The following is a 25,117-nucleotide window of genomic DNA, read 5'->3' as shown; positions in this document are numbered from 1 at the left end:
ATGAATCCTCTTGAGGTTTAGGTGTGAGTTAGGCACCGAGCAGCCTGACATGGACTTATGTGGCTTTTTGTATGCCCACCGGCAGAAATTTTAGGTTCCTCAGGGATTTTAGTAGTGGAAACCCATATGCCTCCAGGGTTAGCTGGCAGCAGAGCAATGTGAATGTCAGTAGCACCTAAATGTTGGATTCACTGTACCTAAAATGGCAGTGAGGCATTTAAGTCCCCTTTGTGAATCTAGCTCCTATTGTGTAGGAAGCTTTATTTTTAAACTTTTCTCTTTATTTATTGGCTGTTGAAAGATAGGTGGTAGAAATGAAAACGTCTCAAGACTTCTCTGACAATTGACCTGGAATCGTCTTCATTATAGTGGAAAGATATTTGTGATGAAGAATATAAAGCTGAGATTGATAAACAAATATATTTCAGCACCCTTTACAGCATCTAGTTAGATTTTTTTTTTTTATCACCATGCTGGTCTGAAACTGCACCACCAGCTATCAGATAAAACGATCTATTGAGGTCTCTTTCCCCAGTTCCTGAACTAAAGGTTGAATACTAGTTGAATGACAATGAGCCATAAAAATAAGCTTTGTGGAGAAGATCAGCTAATCATACTGTTGCAGGAATTTAAATGCGTTGTCTCCTTTGAATTTGTTTTCACCTTAAAGGGTAAGTCATCTTTCTCATTATTTGTAAAACTTTGAATAAGTGGGGGAGAGAAAATAGATGCACAAAAGAGAGTTTCTTGACATTCTTGTCAATATACGTGTTTGGAACTGACAGCATGAGAAATTGTCGTATCAGTTTAAAAAAATGAAACTCCTCAGGGCTCTGAAAACACAAGATGAAGACAGTAGCATCTGTATGCTGGGGATGTGATATATGAATCTTTCTAACCATTCGAGGAAGATCAGTGACTGCCACACATGCTTTCCCTTCAAACATCATTACAGTAATTAGCATTATGAAAAGTGTTATAATAATGGTGTGTGTGTGTGTGTGTGTGTGGGGAGTTTGCAAGCAAATAAATACATAGGTGAATAACAACCCAGGCATAGGTGTAGGAGGAATTTGTAGTTAATTTTCCGGGGGAAACTGCATAATGCTGTAAAGCACAGTATAACTTAACGAGCTTATAACCAACCTACTTATCTTATGCATTAGCATGGTATGTAAAGTCATAGAAAAGTACTTTCTGAAGCACAAGGTAATTGAGAAGCAAATTTGAATATAAGGCAGGAAGAAGCGTAATATTAGAGACATGCAGAAATGTAACCACTGCTCATTAGGCTCCAGCGACAGGCTGAACTTTAAATGTCTTGGCTCTGGGGGATTTTAAGTCAGACTATAATGCTGCTCTGGCATTCCTGGTTTGTTTTTAAATTTTAAGTTTCAATTTTTTTTTTTAAATCTGAGCCCCATCCTGCACTGTGTTGGACATCCCTCAGATCCCGCTGAGGTCAGTGGGAATTCATCTGGTTAAGGAGCTCAGGATTTGGCTCAATGGGTGCTGAGAGTTCACAGGACCTAGCAAGATGGGATTTGTGGTATTAACTATGTTGATGTGAAGGAGGAAGTTCCATGTTGATTTTTGTGTTATGTTTCTGTGTAGCAGTAGCCCTACTGGTCCTGTATTTTATGTAAGGTATTGTATAAAGAAGTATGTACAGCACAGTATCATTGATTTTGTTTGTAATGCTCGCATAAACTTCTTCTTGAGCTCAGCATGGCAGTTACCACTTGGCCTTTGCAATCTCTGTGTGTTGTTTCAATATTACAGCAATACGTAACTCTTATGGATCTCTACTTATTAAGGAATTTATTAAAAGGGAAATACAATGTAACCTGCTCTTAGAATTGTTCTCAAGGTGCCTTCTCTTAGTGGCTGCTCTAAAACATTCCCTGTGAAGTTTTGTTTGACTATTTTTGCAAGGTAACCAGTTTCTGCTGGTCCTTTCATTTTTGAAACCTGTCGTAATGTGACTATTTCATGGGCCTAATCCTGAGACCTGCTAAGCACAACTTGCTGCTGCTCAATTTGAAAAACCTGAGGATTGGGCCCAATTATGCTATCCAGGGTTGCAATTGCTCAGTCTCTCTCCACCCAGTGATATCTGGCATTTAAATGCTACCCTCTATTTCAAAGGAGCACAAAATGCTTTATAAACTATAGAGATAAATTGCCCCCTTGGGAATGAAATGCGGCTGCCTCTGGGGTGGTGAAATGCAATTGAAAGCAATATAACAACACAGCTGTCAGATCCACACTTTATGTTTGGGTACATGCAGGGTAGGCAAACTTATGTAGTACATAAATTTCAGCCATGAGCTGAAATAGTCATTGCACTGCTACTGGCAGAAGATAAAAACAAAATCAAGCATTGTAGTTTACAGGAGACTAGCACCTTCTCTGGTTCTCTCTTGCCTGGGTATGTGGGGAGTTGCTAAGGAAAAGTACTGGGCGCTGCATTGTTTGTTGTTGTTTTTTAAAGCACCTTCATTTTACAAGATGTTTTGCACTGTGGGAATTTCACCATGAAATTGGTTAAGATTTAAGAGCATACTTACTCACCTGACGATACAGCGTATTTGAATGCTTAGCTCTATAAAACAAGTGTTACCAGGACCATCTTTTGACAAAGCTTTTCCATTATTTCAATACACCACATAGCCATAAAAGCAGCTAAAAGAGTTTTGTGTTTTTGTTTTTTGAAACTCTTCAAGGTCATTATTTGAATAGGAAGGTAATTGGATTTGAGACACCATAACCTGTGGGATGTTTATGACATCCCTAATGAATGGTACAAGGTACCACTTGTTCCAAATAATGTTGAAATTAGCATTGAAATGACTGTTGTCACTTTAAAGTTTAGATATGAAAAACAATTTGCAGTCAATCTTTTCTGATTTTTAGAATACTTTCTACATGGGTATCCACTCTAAATGGAATGATTAAACTATTTTACTAGCTCACTAACTCTTTCACAATTGCTTACCTCTCTTTATTGTCCAGCTACACTGAAAGGAGGACGGGAGACACTTGATATGGTTTTAATCAGGCCAACAACCTTAATATTAGATGTCTGGGACTACTCAATAGATAAGTGAACAGTACAGGTAACTCCATGCTCATTCACTGTCTACCCAGACAGCTTCCACTAGCCCCGCTCTTTTTCCATCCAAATGTCACACAGCTAAAAATGCCAATCGTAGGTCAGACTGCCATAAAACAGGGCATGGACCCCAAACTGGTGGTATGTTCTATCGTAAGATTTCACCAAGCCAATAACAAATGTGTGCTTCCAAAACACTATACTAGTTATTATGAGGCCACAGACAGTCTTCTTCAGGCCCTCTAGCCCCTCATGCACCACCCAGACAAACCAGAATTCTGTGATAAGTGATTATTAAAACCAAGAATCACACACATTCGGTTCTTCTGGTTCCAAAGCACCAGACACACACCCCAGGTCAAAATGTACTTCAGATCTTATCCAAAACTCACGCTGGTAGCCAGTCCTTTAGTAAACTGAAAACTAAAGGTTTATTAATATATCTAAGGGAAGGTGAATGCAATCCCCCCCCCCCCCAGCACAAACACTTATGCAAAAACCAAGCCTTTTGTAGCTACTCTCCGAGGAGAGGATCATTATCTGCTGATTCCCTGTTCCCAGAGTCTCAAAATTAAAGCCCAAGCTGCAAAAAGGGAAAGTTAACCTATTCATGAGTGTGCTAGTTATGAGCTAAAGCTGTTATGAACTTGTTACCACAGAAAAACCCATTGGTTAGGTTTGAAGGACCGACTCTGACCATAATACTTGTTGGAGTTGGGAGTGATCTCTGGTAAGCTTATTAGCATGCATGTGGGTTCTTTTTATTTTTAAAAAATATGTTTTCTGTTTACTGATTTCACCTTGAGAATAAATGTGCTTGCTTAGGAAGAGCTGTGTGATACCGTGTAACTGTTGGCAATTAATCTCTGGAGAGAAAGCAAAGCTCAGATCCTGGCCTGTTTAGGCAGTCTGGCTTACTGGAGAGATCACAGCATAGGCAGGGAACTGTGCAGCCTGGAAAAACCATGGTCAGGAGAGAGAGACACAAACAAGTCGCTACCATGACATGTGACAGAACAGCTGGGAGCCTCGAGTGGGTGCCTTTGAGGGACCACAAGTTCTGTTGCCCTTAGCTGTGACAGTCATTTTACAATATTTATGAAACTGCCTGCAAAGAACATTAATCCTGTGCTATATTTTGTAATAATTTTAGGCTTACTCAGGGGTGAAAGTAAAATTTCTCTCTTACCAGTATGGGGGAGACAGCCTTGGGTGGAAGGGACGGGGCTGGGGGGGGTCAGCGTCCCCCAGCCAGCCCGCTCGCGCCATCTGGGGCTCCAGTGGCGATTTAAAGGATCTGAGGCTCCAGCACCGCACCGGCTGGAGCCCCAGGCCCTTTTAAATCGGTGGCTCCAGGGTAGCTGCTCCTTCCCCTCCCCCCCCGTTGGTGGCCCGAGTGGGGTGGAAAGGGGCATGGATGTTAAAGCGTTGCCGTGGCAGTGCTTTAAGCAGGGTCTTGTCGCGGCAGCACTTTAAAGTCAGTGGTACAGGCCGGTACAGGTGGCCACTTTTTGCCGGTACGCTGTACTGGCCCATAACACCTTACTTTCACCCCTGGGCTTACTTCTGTTAAAAGAAAACAAAAACTAATGTGAAAAAGCCCTGAGAAGTTTTCTGAGGGCTCTGTGCAAGTTTCAACCCATGGAAACTCAAAGCAAGTTTTATTGAATACGCACCCTACTTCTTAAGCCCTTTGTCATGGTAGAACACTTAAGGTTTACATCGCATGAATTACTTTAATATAATTTCCACTAAACAGATTCCTCCAAGATGGCCCAAGGAGGTGTAATTTGTCAGGTTCTATGCTGTTCTAAAAATGCACTTCGGTATTTTTCATCTGACATATTAAAAACTAAATTCAAAAAAATAAAGGAAGTAAAATATGGAATTATAGAACTGTAGGGCTTAAAGGGACCTCAACAGATTGTCAAGTTCAGCCCCCTGTGCTGAGGCAGGACCAAGTGTAACTATAACATCCCTGATAGGTGTTTGTCCAACTTGTTAAAAAAAAAATAAAAAAAACACAAAACCCCAAACCCTCCCATGATGGGGATTCCACAGCCTCCTTTGGAAGCCTGTTTCTGAGCTTAACCACCTTTATAGTTAGAAAGTTTTTCTTAATATCTAACCTAAATCTCCCCTTGCTTCAGATTAAGCCCATTACTTCTTGGCCTACTTTCAGTGGACATGAAGAACAATTGATCCTCTTTATAACAGCCCTTAACAGATTGAAGACTGCCCCCCTCAGTTGTCTTTTCTCAAGACTAAACATATGCCCAGATTTTTTTAATCTTCCCTTGTAAATCAGGTTTTCTAAATCTTTTTATCACTTTTGTCACTCTTCTCTGGACTTTTTCCTAAAATGTAGTGCCAGAATTGGACACAGTACTCCAGCTGAGGCTTCACCAGTGCCAAGCAGGGCAGGACAATTATCTCCCATGTTTTACATATAATATTTCTGTTAATACACCCCAGAATGATATTAGCCTTTTTTGCAACTGCATCGCATTGTTGACTCACATTCAATTTCTGATCTGCTATAACCCCCAGATTCTTTTCAGCAGTAGGACCACCTAGTCAGTTATTCCTCATTTTGTAGTTGTGCATTTGATTTTTCCTTCCTAATGAAGTACTTTGCCCTTGTCTTTATTATATTTCATATTGTTGATTTCAGAACAATTCTCTAATTTGTCAAAGTTACTTTGAATTCTCATCCTGTCCTCCAAGGTGCTTACAACTCCTCCCAGCCTGGTATCATCTGCAAATTTTATAGGCATACTCTCCACTCCATTATTAAAGTCATTAATGAAAATATTGAGTAGTACCATATGCAGGGCTGACCTCTGCAGGACCCCGCTAGATATGCCCTTCCAGTTTGGTAGCGAACCACTGATAACTGCTTTTCAGTATAATCCTTCAGTCAGTTGTGCACCTACCTTATAGTAATTTCATCTAAATCACATTTCCCTAGTTTGCTTATGAAAATGTCATATGGGACTGTATGAAAAGTCTTGCTAAAATCAAGATACATCACATATACTGCTTCCCCCCAATCCATTAGGCCAGTAACTCTATCAAAGAATGAAATTAAGTTGGTTTGGCATGATTTGTTCTTGACAAATCAATGCTGGTTATTCCTTATAACCTTGTTATCCTCCAGGTGCTAACAAGCTGATTGTTTAATAATTTGTTCTAGTATCTTCCAAGGGATACTAGATTCCATGCCTACTTCCCAGCCACAACTAAGGGCCAAGTTCAAACTTGTTAGAAGGGGTTGCAACACCATTGACTTGAGTGCTGTTGAATATATTAACCCCAGACCTGAATTTGGCCCAAGGTCTCCTGAGCCACTTCCAGCTACATAGTCACGTTCAGTGTTTTGGAGAACGCTTGTACCTCTCGATGTAGGTAGAGGTAGGGGGTGTGTGTGTGTGTGTGTGTATGTGTGTATGTGTGTATGTGTGTATGTGTGTATGTGTGTATGTGTAGAATGTGAACTACAACTTCATGTCACAAAGAACTGCACTCACGAACAATTGCAGGGAAAAACTTGTGCATCAGTCAAATTGGGCCTTAAAATATGAGGATACATAAAATCACTCATTTCTGTAGTATTTGCAATATTCTGGAAACAAACTTTGTGAAACAGCTAAACACTACAAGAATAACTACTACATCTGCTGTTTTTTATTCTTCCTCTTTCTTCTTCCCATTCTTTCCCTTCACATTTTTTCTTTATAATATATATTTCAGTACATCTTTTTCATCTTTTCAGTATTTTTGATTTCTCTGTTCTGTCTTATCAAACCTCTCAATTCAGGTTATTCTGTCCTTCTCTCTTCCCTTCTACCCAGTGCTCTGTTCCTCCTTACTTGAATTATTTTAAACTCTTTCTTCTCCAGGTCCCTACATTTTCCCCACTCTTCTGGTCCCTCCCTTTTCCTTTCAACATGCTCCCAGTACCCACTGCTCATTATGTGGGCCACCAACTCCCACTTGTGCTCCTAGCTGCCCGGATTCTTCCATCTCATCTTCTAATTGATGACACAGTTGAGAACCGGATTGACTCATTTGGGAGTGCCCCTCAGTGAAGAAGTTCAAATTCAGCCTATCTTCCCCCGACTTGTTTGGCCCTCACTTAGCTCCTCTGTGCTGTGCCTGTTGGGCTTAGAGTAGCCGCCTCAGGTGCCATGGCAGAGCATGAGGGCACCAGACAAAAGAGGAAAGATGTTGAGGGTGAAATTCTTAGCATGACAAAAAGTTTCTCTTTGCTCACAGAGAGGTACTGCAGTGTTAAGGGGCTCAGTTTGTTACTTTCAGAAAGTTTTTCAGGTCTTTCATTTTCATGTTAGGGTTTGGTCTTAAAGTTTTAGTGCAGGAGATAAGGAGAGTGTGGGTCCTTTGTGAGTTGTCTTCATGGGGGGTATCACTGCCTTTTTCACGTTGGTAGCTAGCAGGGACACCATGATTTTCTTCAGGATGTGGATTCAGATTCTAATCTTAGTTTCATTGACTAGTGTAACTTCACTGAAGTCAGACAAGTTATTCCAGATTTACAGCAGCATGAGATCTGAATCTCACTGGCCCATGTTGTTTTGCTGGGTTTTAGTCTGGTGACATGGGGTATCGTAATAGCCTATCCATCTATCTTAGCTTTATTTGATGGCATGTTTCCTCAGGCTAAGCAGAGTCTGATTGTGGGAGACTTGGTTTTCTTTCAGACTTGAAGCCCCAGGCACTGGTCTGTGCAGATGAGCCTTGTGCGAAATGTAGTGCAAAAGCATAACAATGTTGAATGCCAATTACAAGATTCTGCTGGTAGCTTGCTATCTGAATGATTTTAAATCCTTGCCCACAGAATTCAGACTCTGCTTTACCCTTTGGTAAAGGTACCCGTGAGAGAGATTGTATTTTGCACTCTTTAAAGAGAGGAATTCACAGAACTGCCTGTCTACCCACCCCTGTTGAAATGTTCATTTGTAAATCAGTTGACAGAATGTCAGTGCTTTAGTTTTTAATTCAAGCATTTCAGCTGAACGTCTTCATCAGAAGAGCATGGACGGTGCTTGGATGAAATTTCATTTCTGTGGCTTTGTCTTCAGTACATGGAACACAGGCGTAGAGCATAAATGTTTAATGAACGGGGCCATCCGTCTGGCAAAACTTCGGCATCAAATGTTGTTGTTCTTCGTTACTGTCAAATTTCAAATTATGGCTGAAAAGAATCAAGACCTGAAATCAACTTCCCTTGCTGCTGTATTATTGTGTCATTAAAACGGAAATAAAGGAGAGAGGGAAAGGGAGAGCTTTGCTTTCTCTTTGTTCCTATCACATTTTCTAGTGTATTGCAAACATTTCTTTTCCACTGTGCTTCTGTCTCTGTCTTTCTTATTCCCTCTTTGTATATCCTCAAAGCAGGTTTTTTCAACTATTTTAATAATTAATATGCCATTTCCCCAATAACTTCTCACGTTGACCTAATACCTAGGACTTTACAGTAGAGATGTCCAGGTTATGAAAATGCCTAGGACCACCTCTTTCTGATGTGTAGTTTGCAATTGCTTATTTCTCCAGGGTAATTTGGTCTGTTATCCAAGAGCCTTTGGAGCATGGGGAGTTTGATTTTTAAAGCCACCTATCTAAACTATTTGCGCCAAAGGGCGAGGGGGACATATCTTTCCCCTTTTCTAATGGACCAACTGCATGAAGAAATCTTGAGGAAAATCTTGCTTAGACCTGAGACATAAATGGTACCATCTCATTTTCTTCCTTAAGGCCTGTTGATTTTTAAATCCAACTTTAGACATCAATACTAGCAAATTTCCATATGGATTCTGATTCCCCTCCATTCTCTAGGCTTTGGAAATATCACTTCAGTTTTAAATATCTTTCCCATTACTTTCCTCTCTCCTGTTAATGACGACGCAAACACTGTACAACCAAATGTGATGTAAAATTCCCAGAGTTCATCCTTATTCTGCTAATCTTTCCATATAGTTCTCTGCTCTCCTTTTTCCCTGTACTAAATGTTGGGCTCTTACTTTTTCTGTAGTCTTCTTGCATTTAAAATTTATAAAACAGTTTGATATAATGTCTACAAACGGCTATTTATTTATTTATTTATTTATTTATTTTGCTCAGCTTTACCAGCTGCTTAACTCTGAATTTATTATAGAGATGGGCCTGAGTCAAAACCTCATGTCTAAACCTGGTTTTAACACTGGCTCACTTTGGAATCTGAACCTGCATCCAAGGCTGAATGTCTCCGTTGGCCCTTATATCTATGTCCATAAAAACTACATTAAGATGGAAGTAAAAGAGTGGATCGGTTATTTATGGGTAAAACTAAATTATTGGGATGTTGTAATTATCCCCAAATCAACCAAAATAAACGTAGAAAAGCCGGAATGACGGTTACCTTACCATGTTTGGATTTATTGTAAGGGTAAGGTAAGAAATGCAAAGTTAAGACATTTAAACAACCTTAGCTCTGCCCTGTAGTGGTATCATACAAAAAAAGTATGGTTACGATTCCCAACCCAACCCAAGTCGCATTCCTGCTTCTCTCAGCATTCCCCTGTGGGTTCTATCAGCAAGTCTGCATCTGATCTGTGTAGGATGGTTTTTTTATATAACTCAGACCTTTGGCTTAGCACTCTGCCATTTCAGTTTTTCATGTAGCACTTTCAGTCTCTTATCACTGTGGCCTGAGAATGCACTGCTATCTACAGGTCTTGTTGATTGGCCATAGATATTGGGGGTTCCACTTTATGCCAGGTTATGCCTCTGGAATGACATTCTATATCTATGCTTAGCTGTGTTTGATTTTGGAGAGAGAAGCTGCAAAACTGGAATCATGATCTCTATGTTCCCAATGTTTGTGGGTATTGGAGTTCAGAGTTTCGATTTGGCCCATGATGAGGGGCTGCTCTGATTTGTGAATCCAGAAATGAACGTACCCAAATGATCATGTGCTGTAGTTTGGACTTATCTCCAATATTTCTATCATTTAAAAAAAAATCTTGCTGAGATGGAGTCCATTAGTTTGCAAAATGGATTTGGAAATGTTGACAAATGCATGTGTGATATCCCTGTGTGATTACTGCATTTCTCTATTTGCAAGGCTTCTATATACCAGCTTCACTTAATCCACAGCATGAATCCTCACTGGGACCAGCATTTTCTATCATGTCATTCCTTCTTTCTAAAATCCCCTCAGCTAGCTTTCGGTGAAATACCCAAAAGGTTTTATTACTTATTAAAAGTTTCAGAATGGAGACTTGGCTTATCTTTCCTACCTTCTGTCACCAGACAAACTCCGATGAACAGCTGCCAGCTATTTCACAGATGTACTGACAGCAGCAGGTTGTAACTTACAACAGGTGACCTTATGGAATGATGGCAAACTGCCACTCCGTGCCCCATGCAGCAGTGTGTGTAGCTCTCTGTCCAATGCCACTTGCAATTGGCATCGCCCTTTTCCGCCTCAGGATTAATTTCTCACGTTTGGAGTCAGTGGGGTTGCAGAAGTGATGATGATTGGTCGCACTGAGTCCAGGTGTCACATTTTTATCTGGTTTCAGTACTCACAAACTTTGACACTGTAGTGTATATTTTCAATTTAGGATAAGAACATACACAAATCTACAGCTAAGAAAATAATGTTGACCGCCATATAATTGAGTGTAGCTAAGCAATAATGTGTATCTAGCCTACGTATTTATGTGGTGGGAGGGATAGCTCAGTGGTTTGAGCATTGGCCTGCTAAACCGAGGGTTGTGAATTCAATCCTTGAGGGGGCCATTTAGGGATCTGGGGCAAAAACTGAGGATTGATCCTGCTTTGACCAGGGGGTTGGACAAGATGACCTCCTGAGGTCCCTTCCAACTCTGATATTCTATGATTCATAATGCACTTTTCACCAGCTGGGGGCCGTGCACACTATAAACAATTACATCAGTTCCATTCTCACCATTCAACCATGTACGATACTTTCTTAAAGCAGCCTTTTTTTCTTGCTTGTTTGTCTCCAGGAGAAATGCTGCTGTCTGTTCTGCCCCTGCTGTCACTGAGGGGAGGTCTGTGTGAAGAGAGGCTCTACACTGTGCCCACACTGCAAAATTGGGCTCACCCTGATATTTGGTGACAGGGAATTCCACACCCCAGGTTCAGCCACTAAGAATACTTGGCCCCTGATAGTTTCACCTTTGGCTCGATCAGATGCAACATCCCCATTATGATCACAGCTGTCATGACAACAACAAGGAGTCCGTTGGCACCTTAAAGACTAAATAAATCTGTGTGTCTTTAAGGTGCCACCGGACTCCTTGTTTTTTTTCTGGATACAGACTAACAAGGCTACCCCCTGATACTTGACAGCTGTCATGGTAGATCACAGAGAGAGGGATGATTCCTGGTTAGTTGGGACCCAACTGATTAGACAACTTTAAGATTGGTAATATACAAGAACATCAAAAATATGCACACGTGAACTTGTTAAACACATTTATTGAGTTCTTGACAGTAACCAAACACAGTGAATGACCATTATAAACAAGAAAAAAGGGCATTAGCTTTAACTTGGTCAGCTCCTGCTACATCTGTAAAGAAAATATATCCCTTCCAGCAATTTACAAGGTTGAATTTGTATGTCTCAATAATGGACTCAAACCGGGAAATGGTAATTTTAAACTAACCTATTTTTCAGTTGCCTTCCACTTCTGGAGCCTAATTCTTCTTAATGATGAACCATAAAATGGAATTAAAGTTACACTAGCTTTGTTAAATACATTCCTAATTGCCATTAACTCAGTTAAACTGGCTGCAAACAAATAAAGTAAAAAAGAAAAGTAAAGCTGCCTCAAGTGCTAGAGGCTTATCATTTCAGAAAGGAAAAATAAACCAAAGCGAGTGTACTAAATTAATTTGTTAAACACATTTATTGAGTTGTTAACAGTAACCAAACACAATGTATGACCTTTGTAAAACAAGAAACAGAAAATGGATCATTTCTGATTTTGGCAAATCCTACTACAGATATGTGACAAAGGGGGATATATTTCAATTTCTTTTATATTCTGCTGTGATATATTTACACTACTTATCTCTCAATGTCTGTCCTTTTTTAATTAAATAAACAGAAGGATCATAACCGAGAAATAAGTTTCCTCTACAATCTTCTTGTTCTGTCTTGTCAGTATCCATTAATGATAGGGATAGAATGAGAGCTTTCCAAGGATTACTTGGCACACAGAACACAACTCCACTTTGATGCTGTACGGAGCCACCTTTTTCTTTTTTTTTTTGTTTTTTTTGAAGGGGTGGAAAGAAAGAATTTCATATGTACAAAGGCTGAAAAGTCTTTCTTTGTGAAGCTAAATTAGTTCAGGAAAACTGTATCAAAATTGTAATCACATTTACTGTAGTTATTGTCTTTCTTTTTTTTATTACGATCAATCATATGAATGAATTTTTAGTTACGTTTCCATCTTGGCAGCTTTTTTCTTGCAGCACGTTTGCACATACTGTCATGAATCCAAAGAGTGAATGAGATTGGGTGCATTCTAGATTATGTCAATTCACAGTAGTAGCATTCCACTGAGGTGAGGGGTTCTTCCTGTTTGTCTTAATTACTTGAGGAGCCATTCATTTACTGAAAGAAAAGTAATAACAGTTATACTTTACAAAACACCAAATATAAAATTAAGTGCCTTCAGTGTTTGTATTTTATAGAAAATAGTTGAGTAATTTCAAAATTATGAATTGAGAATGTGCCTCTTAGTCTTACCACTAGACTAGAGCTGGTCAAAAAATTTTAAATTAAAAAATTATAATAATTTCCTATTGAAAAAGATACTGTTCAATTGGAAAATGAAATATTTAGTCATGTTTTTGCCTTTTTTCAGAATTTTTTTTCCTTTCTACCCCTTCCTCACCCCCTTCACTCATTTTTCAGTGGAAAAGAGAAAAACGGGAAGGGGAGGAATATGAACTGAAAACTGAAAAATTTGGAATATTCGAGAAAGCATTCCTTTCTGAAACCTGAATTTCCCATTTCAGACCACTTCTACTATCATCCTTTCTGATATTTTTCACATAGTGTTTTTATCAAATTATTTAGTGTGATTCAACCGCACAATGGCACCTGACTGCTCAGTTGAGCTGCTTAAGTCTATCATATCTGCTCACTTTCAATACTATCCCATTTCTACCAATGTTTATACCCATGATCTCCGTGGAGCCAACACAGCCCTGGGAGAGGGAGTTGGATGCTATTCTGGAGGTAACAGCATCAACAGAAATTGTAAACCGAGTTCCAATTGCACAACGTCTGTTGTTGATGTGAAAACTAAAGCGAACTCAGCTAGATCGTCAGTTTGCAACTGGAAAAATCATAATTATAAAGTGAGATGATGTGTTCTGGAAATACCTAAGAGATAATCAGTGTGGAACCTTACATTACTAATTTTATGGAGTCACCTTTCAGAGCAGAAGTACATTTTATTTCCTTATAACATTTCCTTCAATTGTCACATGGCCTATTATTTTACTCCACTTGAGATCAGAATCTGCACAATTATGTTTTCATTCTCATTTGCACGTGCCATACCTCTTTTTCAAGAAAAACAACCTACAGCTACAAATTATCCTATTGTCATAAACTGGAGTGAGGTGTTATGATGCTGTGTATCATTGTAAAACTTCTCAGATTTCAGATATTCTAAACTTGATAGCTGAAATCTGACACTTACATTCAGATCCTATCCCACCTATTTATATATTGATTCACTTTGATATGTCCCATTGTACACCGCTACTAAAACAACATTATGTAAATCAAACAAGGATCCTCCGAGGAAAGGAGCTCTACATAGGTGTAGAGATTATTGTTCTGGAGAGGTTTCAGAGTAGCAGCCGTGTTAGTCTGTATTCGCAAAAAGAAAAGGAGTACTTGTGGCACCTTAGAGACTAACAAATTTATTTGAGCATAAGCTTTTGTGCATCCGATGAAGTGAGCTGTAGCTCACGAAAGCTTATGCTCAAATAAATTTGTTAGTCTCTAAGGTGCCACAAGTACGCCTTTTCTTTTTGTTCTGGAGAGTGCTTCATGTAAAACCTACCTCTATACTGTAGTTTCTGTGCTCTGTTGTTTGGACAATCTTTACCCTGTAAACTAAAATTGATATTAGTTCGGATACATCGATTGTTGAGAGGCTGGACTGGTCTGAAGTTGTCACTCATGCTCAGAAATATCTGTGATGGCTGATTCTGGCTTAGCAGTCGTAAAGAATGCATCTGTACAAAACACAAAACAAGGACCTATAGTATTATTCTTCATTCTAAGTTAAGTAAACAATATTGAAGACTATTTAGATTAATCATCATATGCAAAGTATACTAACAATATTTTTGTGATTTGGAATTTGGGGTGGGTTGACAGAGATTCAGTCTATACTAAACATATTTTTAGACCCCTGGGCAACTGGGATACCTTAAGTAAAGACAAAACCATTTCCTTTGTGGTCATGATCCTGTTTCTCTAAGCCCCATTGTAAAGAGAGCCTCCAGTTTTGTGCAGAATAAATGGAAATGGCACGAGGGAGCTTTGGCTGACCAGGAAGTAAATGGAATCCATAGTACTAGATAGTGGCAGCAGGTGCAGAGAAAGGGAATTTGGTGAATGATGAGAGAAAATTGCCCAAAGGTGTTATGGTAACTACTCTGGCTTGCTATTGAGAAGACAGCTCTGGGTGAAAGTGCCCAAGTACTGGTTATGCCACACAAATCTGAATGCAGAACCTGATTGGCACCATATCTGTATTTTTAAAGAAGTTAGTGCTTCTGGAAGGCATGGGACTTGACAGTCTTGGAGAGTGAAATCTTCTCTATTCACTGAAAGATCTACCTTGGTCAACACCAGTGCAATCTTCCCTACGCTGCCCTCCTAATGAGCTTTGGCCTTGACCTGGGACTCCTTTATGGGACAGTCTTTACCTATCATGACTACTAACAAAGTTGCCAATTTTGAAGGTGGTATTTGTTGGGTGGGCAAATGTCCACTAGCAGCTGGACTGCAAAAGACCAAACAGCTATCCATCTAACGATGACTTTTGAAGTGGCAATCTAAAGGTTAAAGGGCATTTATTCATTAGCATTTCCTCCTGGTGGCTACCTCATTAGTTAGAGTTGTGGGAAAGTGGGGGAATCTAATGAGCTTGGAGAGTTTTGCAGAGAACTACACTGGTAGGTGTGTTTTGCATGTTGTAGAAGTGCTAATGACTTCAAGGGAAATCTTCCGCCTTGCATCAGTTCTCTAGTCTGAGTATACTGTATAATTAGTATGTATTACAGTAAATCAATTTGCAGTATTAATATTGTAGTATGCATCTAACCAGTAAAGCCTGACAAGCAGCAGCTACTATGAGATGATGTCCTTTGAGTACCAGTGTACGCTATAGAAACATTCTGATCTTCATTTTCTACTAAACAATTTTCATTATTGTTGTAATAACGTAACAAAAATATTTATTGTAGAAAATATGTACGTTCATTGGGAAGTTTAGTATGTATGATATGTACCCAATTTCTCTCAACTGCCTCCCCTAAATTACTCTACCCATTTAGAATGAAACAACAAATTGTATTCCCCAAACCCATGCACAGTTGGACAGAATTAATACAATGCAGTTAAAATACATTGCATGCTTTCGGTAGCATCTTATTGGCAAAGATAACACGATTTGAAACCCCAATGTGATTTCTGAGCCCTAATTTCTCATCCTTTATTTCATTCCTTGGACTAAATAACTTCTGCTGTGTTAGCTGGAGCTGCTGTACTCTGGGGGAGGACAGTCTGTGTTTCTAATAGTTCTTGAGGATTCTACCAGGTGAGAAAACAGCTTTAAGATCTGCTTTGGGCTCTTAGGATTCTCACTAATGGAGGATACACTGGGGATGAGGTGAATCAGTGAATCCCCTGGCTGACATTGCCACCGGTCACACGGTGGTTGGCCCCACTAAATTAAATAGGTTCAGTGCTCTGCCAAAATAGGCTCCCATTTGGCCAATTAAGAGGGCAGGGCAGTACCTGGGGGATAGAAAGGACCAGGCAGAATCTGATAGAGGGAGACCCAGTGAATCAGAGCTGTCTGAGTGAGAGTCAGGAAAAGGCACAGGTGAGAGCTGCCAGAGCCAGAAGGTGTTTCCTGCAGTGCGGGGGAGAGAGTGAAGGCAGGAGAGCAGCAAATGGGGTTCGCCAGCTGACCTCTCCAAGCCAGAGAGCCGGGGCTGGAAGGCAAAAGTGAGGAGGAGGGAGCGGAGGGAGGTGCCTGCTGTCTCCTAAGCCAGAGAGGTCTGAAGGCAGGGGTGCAACATAAGTGCTTAACCACTTACGTTACCAGAGAGCTGGGCCCAGGGGATCAGTGAGAGGGCTGGGGAAGTGAGGGATGCTCCTCTGGCCAGGATGACCTCCCAGCAGAGAGGTTGTGGGGGTTCCCGCTGGGAAGAGAGGGGTTGCACTCGAGTTGAAAAGGCTGGGGTGGCTGTCCTGGCAAAGGGACAGAAGGGGACCAACAAGGAGCCTAGGTGTGGTGGAAGACACCAGAATATGATGAGGATGCACTCCAAGCAGAGAGGCTGGGGGTGGCGGTGATGGTTTTCCTGCTAAGAAGAATGGGGTTTTAAGGACAATGTGGCCTGGGGATGATATGGACTATGTTTTGGGACTTCTGTTACAGACTATTGGAACTATGCTTTGGTAACAAACCAGTCCCAAGGAGGCATATTATTTAAGCAAGGGAGCCTGAAGTGGAGCTCTCCAGTTACCCTGAGAAAGGAAAGTGACGCAGGTTCACTGATGGTGCTGTGCTGCTGCCAGAGGGTGCCACCCTTTGACCCCCCATTTCCCAGGCACCCACACTTGAAGATCTGCTGTTTGTGGCGCGCTCAGTGGGGGTTGAAAGCAACTGAACTGTGCTGCCAAGATTTTCCACCAATGTGGTCCCCAGCTGGCCTACATAATGGAATGAATCTAGCTCCTACTGCTTGCTCTATGCTGCTGCTACCTAACAGTAGCCCTCAATATGTCACTCTGGAACCAAAGGCCTATCTTCCATATTTTTGACACATGTGCTGGCATCAATCCGGCCACCTTTTTCTGTGCCAGAAAATGTAGACTGGAGCCTTCCGCAAAGGCTCTTTGTCCTAGCTCAAGTCCTACTACATAAACTGGCTGCCACAATCCCTCATCAGACCACAAGCCTCACTCTTCTAATGTTCTTAGTCTTTTCTGACCTAGTGTGGGAGGGTCCCAATTATGTTTCTGCACTTGCGCATTTTTTAGTTATTCTAGCACCCCCTTGTGCAGAAATTACAAAACAAACATAGTTTAAGATACAGTATCACACTAAACCAAAGAGAGAAATGTAATTTCAAATATGATGCTACAAAGATATACATTTAAAATATGTATTCTTCTGATGACATTTACTAGGTCCATTATGTTCATTTTAGTTTACCTGCATCCTTGTTATGTAGACAGGTTTGTTCATTATTATCCAACTTGCTGTTTCATAGCAGGGTGGGATGGTCATGGACCCATCATATGTAATGAAACTAGAGGTCTCGGGATAAAGTTCCTCAATATTAAGTCCCTGCAGTAAGTATGCATCATCTAGAGAATAAAGGGGAAAAATGATCTAGATCAAGCAATATTTTCACACGACAAACTTTGTTGCACATGCCTTTTACTCTAGAATCTCAACCTTAGTTTTACTGAACTAGAAAGTCAAACAAATATACCTTGTGCTCTGTACAAATTGATTGTTCAACACATGGACATAAACAGATATTATGATTTTAATATAGTAACTTTGCCCTTAGGTGCTTGCTCACAGCTTCTGTTGACTTCAGTGGGAGTTTAGCACAAGCATTTGCAGTGAGAATTTGGCCATGTTTTAGGTATTTGGGTTTAAAGCTGGTTGAAGTTGTATTTATTGATTTGGATGCAGCAGCCTTTGGAGAATGCCGACTTTCCATATTTTTGGAGAGATGAACAATTTTTGCTCAACAAAACCATGGGAACACCAAGAGCATTAAAGCTTAATTACCCTTGTTTGAGAGAAAAGATTGTTCTGCCTTGTTAAGGTTAATGTATGATGATAAAGCTGCTCAGTGAAGCCTGCTGTCCTTTAATGAGCACACTGGGAGTGGATGCAGTATAAACTCAGAATGCTCAAGTCAGAGGTGAGAAAATATGCTGTAAAGAAACTTACTGGCCTTCCCACTTTTTTCATATCCTCTGTGGTATTAATGAGGTGTCCCTTTGTAAATGACTGCAGAGTGTGGACATGTGATAGCATATGATTAGAAATGGATATAACTTTTAGGAGTCCTCAAACCTGCTCAGCCCCTGCTATATTGTATGTATTTATTGCTATTACATAACACTGACCCTACAGTGCTTTCTGCAAGTCTTTCAAAGCTGTAACTCTGATTTTCCAGGATTCTCTGCAGCATTTCAGACTCCAACAGTTCCTTACTAGTTGTTATGCTGGGGTACTTTACATTTAAACTTGTCAGCTGTCTCCTCTACCAATATGATGCATCACTGAGGAAGCTGGGCCGGTAAGATGAAGTAATGGTGAAATCTCAGAGGCTGCTTTCAGTTGCATGTAGTGTGTTTGGTATGGTTCATGAATAAAGCAAATACTATGTGGGCAAGGAAGGTGTGCTGCCATGCTGCAGATTAAGTACATTTCTTCTCCTTTCAGTAAATGAAAGGAACTCACATTGACATTAATGGGGAGGTATGAAAGCAAATGCAGTGGAAACCAAATGATAAGGGTATGTCTACACTACCCACTGGATCAGCAATTGATTCAGTGGGGATCAATTTATTGCGTCTAGTCTAGACGCGATAAATTGACCCCTGAGCACTCTCCCGTTGACTCCTGGACTCCACCGCCGCAAGAGGCGCAGGCAGAGTCGACGGGGAAATGGCAGCAGTTGACTCACTGTAGGTCTAAGTATGTCAACTTCAGCTACGTTATTCATGTAGCTGAAGTTACATAACTTAGATCAACCCCCCCCCCCCGCCCCCAGTGTAGACCAGGGCAAGATTTGTGATCATGTGCTTTAGACTGAGGTCTTAGTCTATCACTTCTAATCTATATCAGAACGGTCATGACTTTCCACTGAGTTTATATGAAGTTTCCCATACAACATTTATTGTAAACTTAACTAGAATTAAAAACAGCATGTTAATGAGCAATTAATTTACAATCAATACATCTTTTAGACAAGCTATTGAAAAAAGAAAAAGGGGAGGGAAAGAGTTCTTGAAATTGTAAATATATTTTTGTGTTCACTTTTAAGAAAGTTATGAAATTCATGCTAAATTTTAGCTTTTATTAGCCAAAGTGTTTGGTGTAGACAGCTTCATCTTAAACAGCTGACAAGTCAGGCAGTTACTTCATTTCACCTGTTACATTCTTTTCTTTGACAGCAGCAGAAATAGTCATGAAAGTGTGGTCAAGCATGTGAAGATTCAATAGAAGTAAATGACTTGAGTCTTTGATTCAGTTGCAGTATGTGGGTGTCATATAAGCCACATTTCTCCAGGTGTCACTCGTGAAGTATATCAACTTATTTTATTTATGCTCTACTTTGTGTCACTAGTATAATAAAATCTGTACCTATTGTTTCAATATCCTCATTTACAACAATTTTTACATAAAATGTCCTTGATCAACATTCATGGTATTGCACAATTAACAAAGAACCTCCACTCCTTCCTCCTCTATTTCCCTCTCCTACCTTCCAAAAAGAAAGCAGAAAAGTTGCAATGATCAAGGAAGCATGCAAGCACTTAAAAAATGTGATATTTCATCTCCATTTGAGAGATTGCTACTAAAGGATAAGGCTTACTCAGGCAAAATACCTGTTCTATGTTGTGTGTGAGGGGGGAAAAAAGACCCTTTTGCATCACAAACTCCTGTCTCAGGCAGTAGATAGTTGGAGTGCCCAGGGAATGCAAATGTGATGGCTGCTATCTTGACCAACACACTGGGGATTTAGGGAGCTAAATGCATGAGTTGCTACAGTATGAACTAAACAGTGAAGTCTCCCTAGCTGGGACTATATAATTCATAAACACCAGTGATTGGGTAGAGACTGGACACATTCACCAGTGGGTTACACAAGATCAGGCCTGATATCTATTTAAAATCTGTTCAGACTTAATCTTCTTTATTTCAGGAAAGATGTCTCCACAGTGTACTTTCTTGGCTGTGAGAAATCTGAAGTCCCACCCCTTTTTGCACTTGCAGTCAATATGAATGCAGTTCTATATATCAATTGTGGGGTCTACTAATAGAGTGGAACACACTATTACTCTCACCTAGGTGACTGAGTCTATCACCTTTGTTAACATGTTCAGCCTCCATTGGCCTAAGGCCTGGGATTCTGAATGTGTTTCCAAGCCAAAAAATGTTCCAGATGAAAGTGCTAAACCATTGCTGTTGCATTACTGAGCTAGAATGGTGTTAAATTTTAACAGCTAGAGAGGACTGAATACACTAAGTCCTATTAGTAAAAATATTTAGCAGTGTAGCAATAATTTTGCTGGAATTAGTGAGCATGGAATGCATTTTTTCATGCCCATGATTGTTTTGTAGGAGTCATTACACGCCTCTTTCCCCCACATGAACATCCTTCTAATTATTTATAAACCAGGGAGACTGGTGTAGTTCATTCTAAATGGCATGGAATCAGTAACAATAGATAGTTTCAAACGCCAAGGGCCAAATTCTCTTATTGACATCCATATTAACTTCAATGGGTTTGCAACGGTTTAAACGAGAGCAGAATTTGCCCTGAAGTCTCTACCAGGAGCCAACCTAAGAAATTAGTGAAGATCTGGGATATTAGTAATTTATGGCTTATTTTTGGGTCACATCGTTTTTATTTTACCTGCTCTGCTATAGGTGGGCACTATGAGAATTAGGCTAGAAGCAATACAGCAAGGTATCAAATGGGGAAGACATGCAGTCAACTTCATTGCTGGTATAAATGCAGGAAACTCAGTGGAATTGCCCCTGTTTTATGCCAATGGTGAATTTAGCCTATTATTCTTAATGTGGATTTTTAACCTGCATAAGTGGCCCTGTTCAGTCCCCTCAGATAACAGTCGTCATGATCTAGGGCAGGACTGAGGCATACAACAAAGGGCTGAACTGAGCTGTTGTGGTGCACCCCCACTCTAGTGTGAAGTCCAAGAAACCATGTGGTTCTGGCAGAACCTCTGGGAACACAAGAAGAGCCTGGCTGATGATGCAATACCCTTGGGGAGAGTGCAGCAGTTACTCCCATCTCTGGTGTAGAATTGTAGGGACTAGACCTGGCCCCCTTTGCATATGGTAGAAGTAACTGTAGTGTCACCGCATGCCCTGAATGCGAGGACTCCCTTTGTGATATCCCTCTGAATGGCGAACAGCGGATCCTTGGGCTTTCTGCCTCCCTTGTGTACCTATGCAAGAGTCAAACACCATTTAGTCCCTAAATCATTTGTAACGTATTTCCTGGTGTGCCGCTCTCCCACTCTTAGATCTATTTGCTTAGTGTGATGTAATGCACTCAGTAAGTACCATTTGAGTTACAAATAACGCCACAGATTTGAACTGCAGTTATAAAATAACAATGCTCTGTGTATCCCATCCAAGAAATAAACGACAGAGCTTTAAGTGAAAGTCACAAGGCTGAGATTAGCAGGAGCAACCAACTGAGCATGTGAGGGTTGGGTTTAGATCATCAAAAACCAGGCACAAAGGTGGGTAGGAACATGGAGTTTCTATACAGAGTGAAAGTAAGAGCTTAAACACTCTAGCACAGATGAAGCCTGACCTGGGTGGCACCCTGAATTCATGTAAACAGGGTTAGAAGTGAGCTATCTACCAGGTTGTGGGGTCCAGAGGGGGAAAAAAACCTTGGAGTTTGAGTCTGATGCAAAGCTGATTGAAGTCAATGGAAAGACTCCCACTGACTTTACTGGCCTCTGGATCAGGCCCCATATTAACTTGTTTGAGTCTCAGGGTCCCGCAAGATATAATCTGATTCTTTGGGGCTGACCAGTATTCAGTTCATCTGAGAGCTATTTGCCCACATTGATGCTTTGGTTGAATTATGTTTAAGTTGTAGTCTATTTTTTCCGCTTGAAACTGAGCAATGGAGCCACACCTGGGATGAACCAGGTCCACGACATCTGTTTTCAGCTGGAGCACGTCTATGGCAAGAAAGTGAACAGTGCATATTACAGACCCCCCTAAATAGCAATTCATGGGAATGACAGAAGAGGTAGATTTCAGAGTAACAGCCGTGTTAGTCTGTATTCGCAAAAAGAAAAGGAGGACTTGTGGCACCTTAGAGACTAACCAATTTATTTGAGTATAAGCTTTCGTGAGCTATAGCTCACTTCATCGGATGCATACTGTGGAAACTGCAGAAGACATATACACAGAGACCATGAAACAATACCTCCTCCCACCCCACTCTCCTGCTGGTAATAGCTTATCTAAAGTGATCACTCTCCTTACAATGTGTATGATAATCAAGTTGGGCCATTTCCAGCACAAATCCAGGTTTTCTCACCCTCTGTCCCCCCCCACACAAACTCATTCTCCTGCTGGTAATAGCCCATCCAAAGCGACCACTCTCTTTACAATGTGTATGATAATCAAGGTGGGCCATCTCCAGCACAAATCCAGGTTTTCTCACCCCCCCTCCTTTTCCAAAAACTACACACACAAACTCACTCTCCTGCTGGTAACAGCCCATCCAAAGCGACCACTCTCCCCACAATGTGCACGATAATTAAGGTGGGTTATTTCCAGCACAAATCCAGGTCTTCTCACCTCCCCCGCCCCCGTACACACAAATTCACTCTTCTGCTGGTAATAGCTCATCCAAACTGACCACTCTCCTTACAATGTGTATGATAATCAAGGTGGGCCATTTCCAGCATAAATCCAAGTTTAACCAGAACGTTGGGGGGGGGGGGGGAGGGGTTTGGAAAAAAACAAGGGGAAATAGGCTACCTTGCATAATGACTTAGCCACTCCCAGTCTCTATTTAAGCCTAAATTAACAGTATCCAATTTGCAAATGAATTCCAATTCAGCAGTTTCTCGCTGGAGTCTGGATTTGACGTTTTTTTGTTGTAAGATAGCGACCTTCATGTCTGTAATTCCATGACCAGAGAGATTGACGTGTTCTCTGACTGGTTTATGAATGTTATAATTCTTGACATCTGATTTGTGTCCATTTATTCTTTTACGTAGAGACTGTCCAGTTTGATCAATGTACATGGCAGAGGGGCATTGCTGGCACATGATGGCATATATCACATTGGTGGATGTGCAGGTGAACGAGCCTCTGATAGTGTGGCTGATATTATTAGGCCCTGTGATGGTGTCCCCTGAACAGATATGTGGGCACAGTTGGCAACGGGCTTTGTTGCAAGGATAGGTTCCTGGGTTAGTGGTTCTGTTGTGTGGTATGAATAAATGGACACAAATCAGATGTCAAGAATTATAACAGTATATAAGAGTTTGTGTGTGTGTGTGTGTGGGGGGGGTGAGAAGACCTGGATTTGTGCTGGAAATAACCCACCTTGATTATCGTGCACATTGTGGGGAGAGTGGTCGCTTTGGATGGGCTGTTACCAGCAGGAGAGTGAGTTTGTGTGTGTAGTTTTTGGAAAAGGAGGGGGGGAGTGAGAGAACCTGGATTTGTGCTGGAAATGGCCCACCTTGATTATCATACACATTGTAAAGAGAGTGGTCACTTTGGATGGGCTATTACCAGCAGGAGAGTGAGTTTGTGTGTGTGGGGGCAGAGGGGGTGAGAACCTGGATTTGTGCTGGAAATGGCCCAACTTGATTATCATACACATTGTAAGGAGAGTGATCACTTTAGATAAGCTATTACCAGCAGGAGAGTGGGGTGGGAGGAGGTATTGTTTCATGGTCTCTGTGTATATAACGTCTTCTGCAGTTTCCACAGTATGCATCCGATGAAGTGAGCTGTAGCTCACGAAAGCTTATGCTCAAATAAATTGGTTAGTCTCTAAGGTGCCAGAAGAGGTAGAGTTTCTCTTTCCATCTTAATGTGCCCCAGGAAAGGGATGAAAAGGGTAATGAAGCGGTGGAAGAAAATATTGTAGCCCAATAAAAGCAAATATTGAACTGAGTCCTTATTTAGTCCAAACTCATACTGAAAATATGCAGACTCCCCTAGGAATGTGGCCTGAGAAAAGCCTTGAACCACCACTCTCTCTTCCCACCACTCCCATTTTTCCATATCTTAGTCAAGTTTTTTTCTAGTAGATATGTCACAGAAATCTTGCGTTTTCAGTAGTAATAGACTGCCACCCTTTCATGTGATGTGTTTTAAAATATATGACTTCTATTGAAGGTATATACTTCATAATGTTCAAAGTTATTCTGGGTGAGGCTTCTCTGCATCCTTTGTCAATATCCTTCTTTAATAACTGTTTTCAGACTTTGATAAAATCTAAGCATCATTCCTATCTGCAACTCACATTCTGTTTATCTTGAGCTGCTTATGCCTCAGGACAATTTCTGAACTCATGAACTTTTCTCTACACAAATTACATTTCATTAGCTTTCACATTAATTTACATAAAGGTCTTGACTCTGACAATTTTCTTTACGGATGTTGAAATTCTCATTCTTTTCTCTGCATTTGTTAATTTTCCTAATCCCCCCTGCTTCATAGCAAGAACCACACCCAACAAAATTAGCCCTCTCTAAGAAACTATTTAAGCTATGTACTTTCCTTTACGAAATTAAAAATGCAACATGCTAAAATGGTAGAACCTAATCCCAGTGCTGTCAGTGGCAAACTCCCATTGACTTCAATGGGAGCAAGACTGGGCTTTTGAGTCTGGATAGTTAGGGTTCAAATACATAGTGATATTTTACAGAGA

General features: G+C 40.7%; 1 protein-coding gene across 1 annotated transcript in view; it reads right to left on the bottom strand.

Moving 5' to 3' along the window:
• Nucleotides 1-12,744: 12,744 nt before the first annotated feature.
• Nucleotides 12,745-25,117, bottom strand: part of CA10 (carbonic anhydrase 10) — a 331,719-nt gene continuing 319,346 nt past the window's right edge. Inside the window, exons 7-9 of the mRNA XM_077834188.1 lie at nt 17,632-17,786; nt 14,236-14,410; nt 12,745-12,767 (exon numbers count right to left, since the gene is read on the bottom strand). Coding sequence (XP_077690314.1) covers nt 12,745-12,767; nt 14,236-14,410; nt 17,632-17,786 — 353 coding nt within the window. The remainder of the gene's footprint in view (nt 12,768-14,235; nt 14,411-17,631; nt 17,787-25,117) is intronic.

Source organism: Eretmochelys imbricata, chromosome 14, assembly GCF_965152235.1.
Source record: "Eretmochelys imbricata isolate rEreImb1 chromosome 14, rEreImb1.hap1, whole genome shotgun sequence".
Taxonomy (NCBI): Eukaryota; Metazoa; Chordata; order Testudines; family Cheloniidae; genus Eretmochelys; species Eretmochelys imbricata.
The sequence above is the reverse complement of the archived record's forward strand: the minus strand, read 5'-3'. Positions and strand labels throughout refer to the sequence as shown.